The following is a 9,207-nucleotide window of genomic DNA, read 5'->3' on the forward strand; positions in this document are numbered from 1 at the left end:
AAAAAAAAACACTAAAGCACAAGCTACAACTAGTAATTGGTGTATTGGTGTAGGATGAGGTCTGTAGATGCTTGTGCTTTTGACTTGTGGCAAAACAACTGGAAATATTTAAAACTTAAAAACCTGCTTTGTATTCAATTGGTTCACAAAATTACCATCTAGGAAAAGCTCTGGTACAAATACCTTTCAGTTGGTTACTGAAAATGGAGACTAAGGTTCAGACTGATGGGAAAATAAGAAAAGCAACCCTATATGCAGGAAATTGGGGATATATAAGAAAGATATAAGAAATGAAAATGTATTTTTGTCGAGGGTAAAAGAAAGTAATTTTGTCCTAACTGAGACTAATTGGTTTGGAAAGAAACAGCTTTGGGACAAAGTTTAAAGGCAAAGGAAAGTTGCAGAAGGTTCCTGTAAGGAAATCATTGAAAAAGAATTTTATGTATGAAGTTGAGATGAATGGAATATTAAAGCTATATTGGTATAAAATTGAAATTCTGCTTTTCTCTCTGTTCAAAAGACAAGTTTTTCCGGACCTTTGGTCTGCTCTCGATAAGACTATGTAAATGAAGGGTTTCTCTTTTGTCTGCCAAGAAGCCCAAAGCTTTAGGTCTTTATCAAGTCTTCGATTGCTTAGTTAAAACTTCTCTGAGGTTAAAAAAGTTATTTGCTGAAGGATCCCAAAGGCAAATAAGATCTTTTATTGCCACTTTTGGTTAAATTAAATAGAGTTTTCAGAGTTGTAACAATTCGTAATTCCATTTAGGATGTGCTTTATAATTTCTTACGATTTTAGCAAATTTCCCAGTATTCAAATGGTAGAGAAGTCTTTTGACCAATTAGGCCCTTTTATTTAGGATGCCAAGTTTCTTGAAAAACACTGTTGTACAGTAATATACCTTAGGTTGTACTGCATGGTTAAATGCTACAACTGCTCAAATATATGTGCAGTTCCTAAAGTCTTAATATTTTGGTATAAGGTCATTCCTTAATACTCTGGTTACTAAAGGTATTAAATGTCACTAAATTTCTTTGTTAAAGTGCATCATAATGAGCTCTTGTCAGATCTTTAGATTTTGTCGCAGAACATGTTTCTTCCACAAGGAAAGTTATAAAAGGAATTTTGAGACAAATGCAGTATTTGACATCTTTTAAATTTGTACTGAAATGGGTAGAAACCTCCAAAGCTAGAAGCTGAATTCAACCTGAACAAAAATTAGGAACTGATAAAAATTATAGCTTTGTAACTCTGATTGGAAACATTGTTGTTTCTTTAATGTTTGCTTATCCAGATTAAGAAAATTTTCTCTTAAGAAATCCATGGTATTCAGAAATGTCATAAAGTATTTCTTTGTAACCTAGAGCATTTATCTTTTCTCTCTACATAAACTGACTGAAATTCAAAAACTCACAGTGAGTATTCTTTCTCTCATGGCAATTACAATTGTTTGCATAAGTTCAATAAGAATTTGTTCATTTTATAGTAGGACACCATTGGAAATACTGGTTATTTTACCAAGGCTTTGACTGGAATGTCCTAATTGAGAGTCATGCATAGGCTCAGAAATGACCTGACAGCTTTAAGGAACTAAGGTTGACTTTATGGAACATGGAGCCATAAAGCCTCGTGGAAGTGCTGGCTGGATACCTTGCTCACAGAGTTCCCAGCAGCCTCCCCAGGTGAGTACAGAAGGTCACTTCCTGGCAGGTTCAGGAACCTCAGCATATCTTGGGAACCTCGGGAAGAGGAGTTTGCCCAATTCAACAGGTATTGCAGGCCCGTCTGATGGAAAGTGCTTGGCTTGGCTTCTGGCCCAGAGTGGCCACTAAAAGTTCAACCTGGAGATTCCTTATAAAAGGACCCAGCAAAGCAGACTTTATAAAATCCTCATGAACAGTCTTTATTCTTGCTGAGCTTATGTAAATAATTAGACCAAGGTTGTTCCACGAATGCATTAGTCTCGATTTGGCTATCTCTGATAATGGAGGTTTTTTAGAGAGAAAAACTATGTTTCAGCAATGCACTAATATAAATGTTATTCTAGTTCTGAGTGTCATTGAATATTTGTTGTTGGACCTCAGGCTTATTAGTCTGTGAGGATGATATTTAAAAATGGGGATCAGCCCCTATTAAAGTTTCAGGCATCACTCTGGAGTTAAGTAGGCCAGCTCTGAAGAGCCCTCAACCTGGTGAGGTGATCCAGATCCAGTCGATCAGCTTAAACTGACCCTCAAATAGGACTCTGACTCCAGAGATCTCCAGCCCTGCTCCAGCCACACCCTGGAAGCTGGCTGGTTTAGCACGGCAGAAGCCTGAGGAATCACCTGTCCAATAAGATAAACTGTCCTGTCTCTTTGCCATCGGACTGGCAAATGTTGCCCCAGAAAGCTGGGGAAGCAGCAAAAAGTTCCTGATTATACTAAACTTCCTCTTATGGATAGGATGTTTTGTTGGTATTAATTGCCTCTAATCTGGGCATGGGATTTCAACACGGCAAAAGGTAAGGGGAGACTACACCTCTACCGCCAGACTCTAATGGGGGGTCCTCAAGTGGCCGCTAGACGGCCCACCTATTTGGCTAAGGTTAGTAATGTACAACAGGGAAAAGATGAGTCTCCAGCTGCCTTTCCAGAAAGAATCATGGAGGCATATCGCACTTATACGCCCAAGGATCCTGAAAAATAAGGAAACAAACTGCCTGTCATCCTTACTTTTGTAAACCAGGCAGCGCCACATATTAGAAACCCTAAAAGAGACCCTTGCCAAATTAACCATGGAGACTGGCAGAAATTGGGTAAACTCTCCTTCCCTATGCCATTTACAGGGTAAGAAATTCCCCTTATGCCAAGGAGGGCTATGCCAGGCTTCAGGGAAATAATGTTACTTCTATTTCAATAGCTCAGGAATTGTATGGGATAGTCTAGCCATGGTTCACGGCCCCCACAAGAGAGGACAAGAATGAGGAGCCAAAACCAAAATTGGTATACTTTTAACATTTGGCTCTTGTATCATTAATAAGATCATAAGCGTTTGTCAAAAAGCATGTAAATGTTATTCAGTCAATGGTCTTAAGAGCACATTGTTAAGCCTTAAACCAAGACAATGGTAACTCGACTGACCCAGGATTGAGTCAGTTACAAGTCAGAGGGGGGAATGTAAGGACACGAGCCTAAACCAAAAAGACTCCATGACAGGCTTGAAGGTTCCCGTCTGATCTAGAAGGCCTAGGTTTCAGTTCCCCCAAACTAACAGCAGTTACGTATTGCCTACAGCAAGAGAGACCACCTTCGCAACACCCAATCAGGGAAGGCCAGCTACCACTCTCCACATTCCTAAGGGTGAGGCCTGCAGATGGAAACTTTAGATAGGACCCTGTTACCTAATGTTAAAATTAACCCAATAGTCACCAAACAAGACCCTAGGCTCACCCTGTAATTGGTTGATTTTAAAGGTACTCTATTGTGATTGGGTCCCGTCAAAAGTAATGAATACTCTAGGCAATGTGAATGGTTAAACCTGCTGTCAATAATATTGTATAATAATGATTGGATCACTCTACCTATGTCTCAATTTCCTGTAACTCCCCCTTCCCAAAACCCATAAAAAACCTCTGCTCAGCCCTTGTTTGGGGCTCTCAGCACAGATCCACTGCGCTGGTGAAGTCTGTAAGACCGAGTTTAGGCCCTGGCGAGCCTAAGCCCATAATAAAGCCCTTTGCTTTTACATGAATGACTCAGTCTCCCTGGCGGTCTCTGGTTTTTGGGGACGATATTGAAATCTTGGGCATAACAATACGTCACGAGAAGAAGCATACTCCCACCTTTACAAAGCAGAATTTAGACAAAGCACTGCAGATGCTGTCAAAAGGCTCTTCTAATGAGCCATACAGACCCACGACACAGATAATAAAGGGGGTTAAGAACACAAGAGTTACAATTAACTCTGGCCCAGAGAAAAAGAGCCTAACTTAGAGATCAGCAGATTAAGAGTCGGACATGTTACTGCACATACCTTTGCTAACTTGGGCCACAAATACCTTCCCTTACACTGATACCCCTTATGAGGATGGCTAAGAGTAGTTAAAACGTAAACTCATATACAAAAGCCAGCACATCTAGGGCCCCTATGGTGCTTACACCTTCAATACAACAAGGTTTACACAAGCAACTTTCTAACCAGTGCAGATACATTCTTCCTTTTGTGAGCCAGACAGAATGACTCCTAGCCTACCTATATATCACTCAACCTATGCCTGAATCTCAGCGTTATTGATATAAACAAATGTTTGTTACCGGCTTCTCACTGAGAACATCCTGCTATCTTCTTTGTTGTAAGATTTACTACTGGGTTAAACAAATGTGTATGTTATCTGCTTTCCACTAAGAATATCATGTTTTCCCATTATTTGTAAAAATTAACTACCTCACTGTAATTAGAGTCGTTCTGCAAAAATGCCTCTGTAAAACCTGTTTCTGAACACTTTTCAAAGCATCTTATCACTGAGATTTGTTCGTAGTAAAACTTCCACTTTCTGATGTCATGTTAACGCTTGATCTATAAATAAAGACACAAAAACCGACAGGACAGAGATGCCTGCCTGGTGGTCAGAAAGAAACTTGAGGCTCTCTCACTCCCCTTCGCCAACACTGTCCATCCTTCAGGTACCTCTGGGCCTGCTGGGAGCTGGACTCTGGTGCGGCTCCCAGTGTACTTAGCAACGAGTCCCTGGAGCCCCTGGGAAAATTCCAGTGCTGGCCACTGCAGCAGTGGTGCCCGGCAGACATGGGATAAACATGTGTTCAGTGAGCAGTGCTCCATGAATGATGTGTTCCCTTAGGAGGAAGGCTGTGCCAGGCTGAGGGGACGCCGTGCGTGAAGGAACAAGGGGAGGGTATGCTGGTGGCTGGCATCTACTGCCATTATTAAAAATCTCCAAAGAGATTCGTGTCTGGGTGGTACAGTCAGTTAAGCATCTGACTTTTGATCTCGGCCCAGTCATGTTCTCACAGTTCGTAGGTTCAAGCCCCGCATCGGGCTCTGCACCAAGGGTGCAGAGCCTGCTTGGGATTCTGTTTCTGCCTCTTTCTCTGCCCCTCCGCTGTTTGTGCTCTGTCCCTCAAAATAAAGAAACTTGAAAGTAATTTTTTAAAAATCTTTAAAAATCTCCAGGGAGACAGGGCGCCTGGGTGGCTCAGTTGGTTAAGCGGCCGACTTCGGCTCAGGTCATGATCTCACAGTTCGTGGGTTCAAGCCCTGTGTCAGGCTCTGTGCTGACAGCTCAGAGCCTGGAGCCTGCTTCTGATTCTGTGTCTCCCTCTCTCTCTGAACGTCCCCTGCTCACGCTCTGTGTCTGTCTCTCAAAAATACATATATGTTAAAAAAAAAATCTCCAGGCAGTTTCCGTCTCCTCACAAGCGGAGAGGGAGCCTTCACCGCTGTGAATCAGGACACCACCAGCAGACAAGGTCCTTCCATGTCCCACCACCACCAGGCCGTGACAGAGGTGGCCGCAGACAGCAGCGTGGGTCCCTGGGCGGCCAGCTCGATGCTCAAGCAGAAAGGAGCCCAGAGGTTTCCTTCTGCAAATGGTCAACTGTATAAGGGCCTCTATACAAGGGAACAGTCGATACAGCCGGGGTCACGTGGGAGGCAGCAAGCTGGGACCTCAGAGCCCTAGAACCTCAGAACCTTAGAAAAGTCGAAGCCACTTGCCTGCTTTCAACGCTTCTGTTGTCTCCTTGCTGAGAATTAGAAACACTTTTAGACAAGAAGACTTTTCAGAAAGGGAGGATGAATTGAGAATAAGAAGTACAGATCCAAACAGGCTCTATCAGACCTTGAGCAAGCGCTATATTTTCAAGGGTGCTCACTGAATCCTCTCACATCAGGCCTCCCGGGCATCCACAGCTTCTCCCCTGAGAACCCCCTGCTGGGGAGTCCTCAAGTGAAGCATCAGGGATGAGTCCTTGTCAGTGAGATGCTTGAAGCTCTGTTTCCCTAAGGCATGTTCTCAGCCACCAGTATCAGCCCAGCCCAAACCATCTCACCTGCCTGAACCAAGAGCCTGGTCAGGCCTCAGGGGGTGGTGCTGGGGGGAAGGCAGAGACCCGAGTGTGCTCAGTGGAGACCCCCACACGCAGCCAGTGAGAGGAGTGCCCCGGGCAGCGCCCAGGGGAGCAGGTAGACTCAGGGCCCCCTAGGGAGGCAACGTCCCCACTGGGGGAAAGAGAAATTGCGGCTCTGTGTCACAAAAACGAAACACTACAGGTATCTCAGGACAGAATATTTGTGCCGGAAAAACAGAGCTCCTTGTCCCCGGAAGGGATGCATGAGTCAGGGTGGGGGAGAGGGCATGCAGAATAGATGAGGTTCTCAGCCACCAGGAGGTGCTGGGATGCTAGGATCGGACTGTCCCTCCCTGGTAAACACAGTGCAGAAAACCCCTCCTTGCTGGCTGGTGCCCGTCGGTGGAGCCCTGGCTGCGGGTCGTAGGGAAAACCATCCCGCATCACACAGCTTCCGCTGGCAGGTGCTCCTGCTTCACAGGAGACACGTGCGAAGCCAAGCTCGGTGCCTGGTCCTGGGAGGGATGCCAACAGAGTTCAGCAGAGAGCCACTTGCTCAGGGCTCAGCCAAGGTGGGTGGGGGAGGGCAACAGCGGGGGAGACACTGCGACCACCGCCAGGAGGCGCTGGAGCAGGGCCTCGCATGGAGTCCTGTCTTTCCTAAGTGGTGGTTGACTGCAGGAGAGGGGTGAGAACAGCTATGGTGTATGTGGGACTCAGAGCACAGGAAAAGGACGTCTGGGTAATAGGGAGCCACAGCAGGATCTTGAGCAGAGGAGTGACAGGATAAAGATGGGTTTGCGGAGAGAGCACGTGAGCCATCGGGTAGCACTGTGCAAGGCAGACACCATGGGGATGAAAATAACAAGGATCAGGATGACGGGCCCTCCCGGAGCACAGGCGAGGGGCCTGGCACATTTCGAGCAATGTGTCCCTATCGCAGCACTCTGTCCTCACACGGTAACTGCGGGGCGGGACTGCCACTGTCCCTTTGGCACAGTGGTGCCGTGACCTGCTGCCAGTGCAGTGGCACTGGCTCTGCATGTGGGTCCTCTGCTCTGGGGCCAGCAGACAGGAAGCACAGCGTGCTCTGTGTCTCTGGGACATTCCTCAGCTTGCCGGACCTTGGTCTCCCCATCTGAGACCTGGGAGTGACAAATGAACCTCTCTCAGGTTCTCTCTGACCCCAAAGCCTCCCTGTGATCTTTCAGGCCACAGGTCGGCAGAGACTGCCCTTGGAGAAAGCCTCACAGGCATTTTCAGAAGAAGGTGGTAAAAAAAAAAACACCTCTCCAACCATTTCCTTGAAAGGTCAGTTTTAACCCAATGGCTGGCACTTTGATATTCTTCCCCTAAGAAGAGTCTGGAAGGAATTATCTAGTGTTGACAAAATTTGGGAACCTTCCCAGGAATTTAGGATTCAACTTCCATTTCAGTTCTAGATCGGTCAGTCACCTTGAAACAAAATACAAACACTCTTTGACTGGGCATCTTGTGGGGAATTTCTGATGTGCTTCACCCCCACTGTTGTGTGTGAGGAAAAGGGGCAGACACCTTGGCTCCGTGTCCCCTGCCACTGGCAGAGTGGAGCTCCTGACCCCCGCTCGCCCCCCGGAGACCCAGCCCCGGGACAGAGGCAGGCTGCAGGGTGCCTCGGGCCCTCCCAGCCTCCTGGCCCCATAGCCCCTCCTCCTGGCCCTGGTGCCACACGGGCCCTCACATCAGTCCCTGTGTATCAGGCCCTGGGGTCCACACCAGAGCAGCCTGGCACAGCTGCCCAGGAGGGGGCTCCTGCTGGCAGAGGAGGGAAGCTCCAGGAATGGGTGGCCTTGCAGGTTGTCCTCTGCAGCCAGCCCTTGAGGCGCTCCCGAGCTCTGTGGGGACAATCTCAGGAGTCTTAGCGTCAGCACGCTGCCAGCGCCTGACACCTCTCCCCTGCTAGACACCAGGAAGCTTCTGTCTCCTCCTGTTTCAACAAGAAGGTTTCAACCCTCAAGGAGAGTTGAGGTGGCCTGAACACCAACCACCCGTGCCAGGCCCACGCTGTCCCCCACGGACACAGGCATACCCTTGCTGAAGCCAGACCCACCGCAGTCTCCCTGTCGGCTTTCCCGTCTCGGCCAGGCCCGTCCACCTGTCCAGGTGCTCAGGCCAAACACCTGGGTCAGACTGTGTCCCTCCTGTCTCGAAACCCTCATCTCATCTATCGCCAGCCCCGGGGGCTCTGTCCTCAGAACTGCCCAGAATGTGGTCCTCACCACCCTGCCAAACCACCACCAGCCCTCCTTGTCATGGCTGTGGCCCCTGCTCTGCACTCCCCGCAGAGTCTGTTCCCCACACACGGCCAGACGGACCCCACTCAGACCACATCAGCCTACATCCCTCATCTCCACTCTGGCCATGGCCACGCCTGAGGCAAAACCAGGACCTCCCGGGCCTTCACCACGGGGCTGCCCTCATTTCCTACCACCCCTCTCCCCGCTGGCCACCCACCCTCTCTAGCTGGCTGGTCTCCCCTTCTTCTCTCACACACCAAGGCCCTTACCTACCCTTAGATTGCCGTTCCTCCCCTTAGAACACTCTCCCCAATGACCACATAGTTCTCTCACGTCTGCTTTTCAAGTCTTTGCTCAAATTTCTTGTTCTCTGTGAGGCATTCCCTGACCTCCTCCTCTTACTACACAGATTCCCGGGTGGTCTCAGTAGCAGGCATGTGCAAGGCCCCAGGAGCTGGCCAGAATCCTGGCCCTGCCACTTACCAGCTGTGTGACTTTAGGCAAGGGACTTAACCTCTCTGTGCCTCCATTTCCTCATCTGTAGAATGGAACCTTCTTTCTGGGTTATTATAGACCTTAAATGAGTTCATAAGTATCAGCTGCTGGGAATACAGCAGATGTCCAAACCACTTTTATTAGAATCATCATCGCATGGGATGGCTAGGCTCTAGTCCACCTCTGCCCTCACTCTGCATGTGACCTCAGGCAAGTCCCTTCCTCTAGCTGCCAAATATGGAGATTAGCCAATAAGTGGTCTGAGCCCCTGGGGGGATTTGAAAACACGCCCACAAAATGTTTTATACTCCCTCCTTCATAAAAGGCAGTTCTGAATCCCCTGTTCCACTCTGGGGGCAGGGTTGGGGGG

General features: G+C 47.9%; 1 protein-coding gene across 1 annotated transcript in view; it reads left to right on the forward strand.

Moving 5' to 3' along the window:
- LOC115274472 overlaps positions 1-7,749 on the forward strand; it is a 16,065-nt gene extending 8,316 nt beyond the window's left edge. Inside the window, exons 5-6 of the mRNA XM_029917898.1 lie at positions 5,395-5,572; positions 7,650-7,749. Coding sequence (XP_029773758.1) covers positions 5,395-5,572; positions 7,650-7,749 — 278 coding nt within the window. The remainder of the gene's footprint in view (positions 1-5,394; positions 5,573-7,649) is intronic.
- Positions 7,750-9,207: the final 1,458 nt, after the last annotated feature.

The sequence above is a fragment of the Suricata suricatta genome, chromosome 12 (genome assembly GCF_006229205.1).
Source record: "Suricata suricatta isolate VVHF042 chromosome 12, meerkat_22Aug2017_6uvM2_HiC, whole genome shotgun sequence".
Taxonomy (NCBI): domain Eukaryota; kingdom Metazoa; phylum Chordata; class Mammalia; order Carnivora; family Herpestidae; genus Suricata; species Suricata suricatta.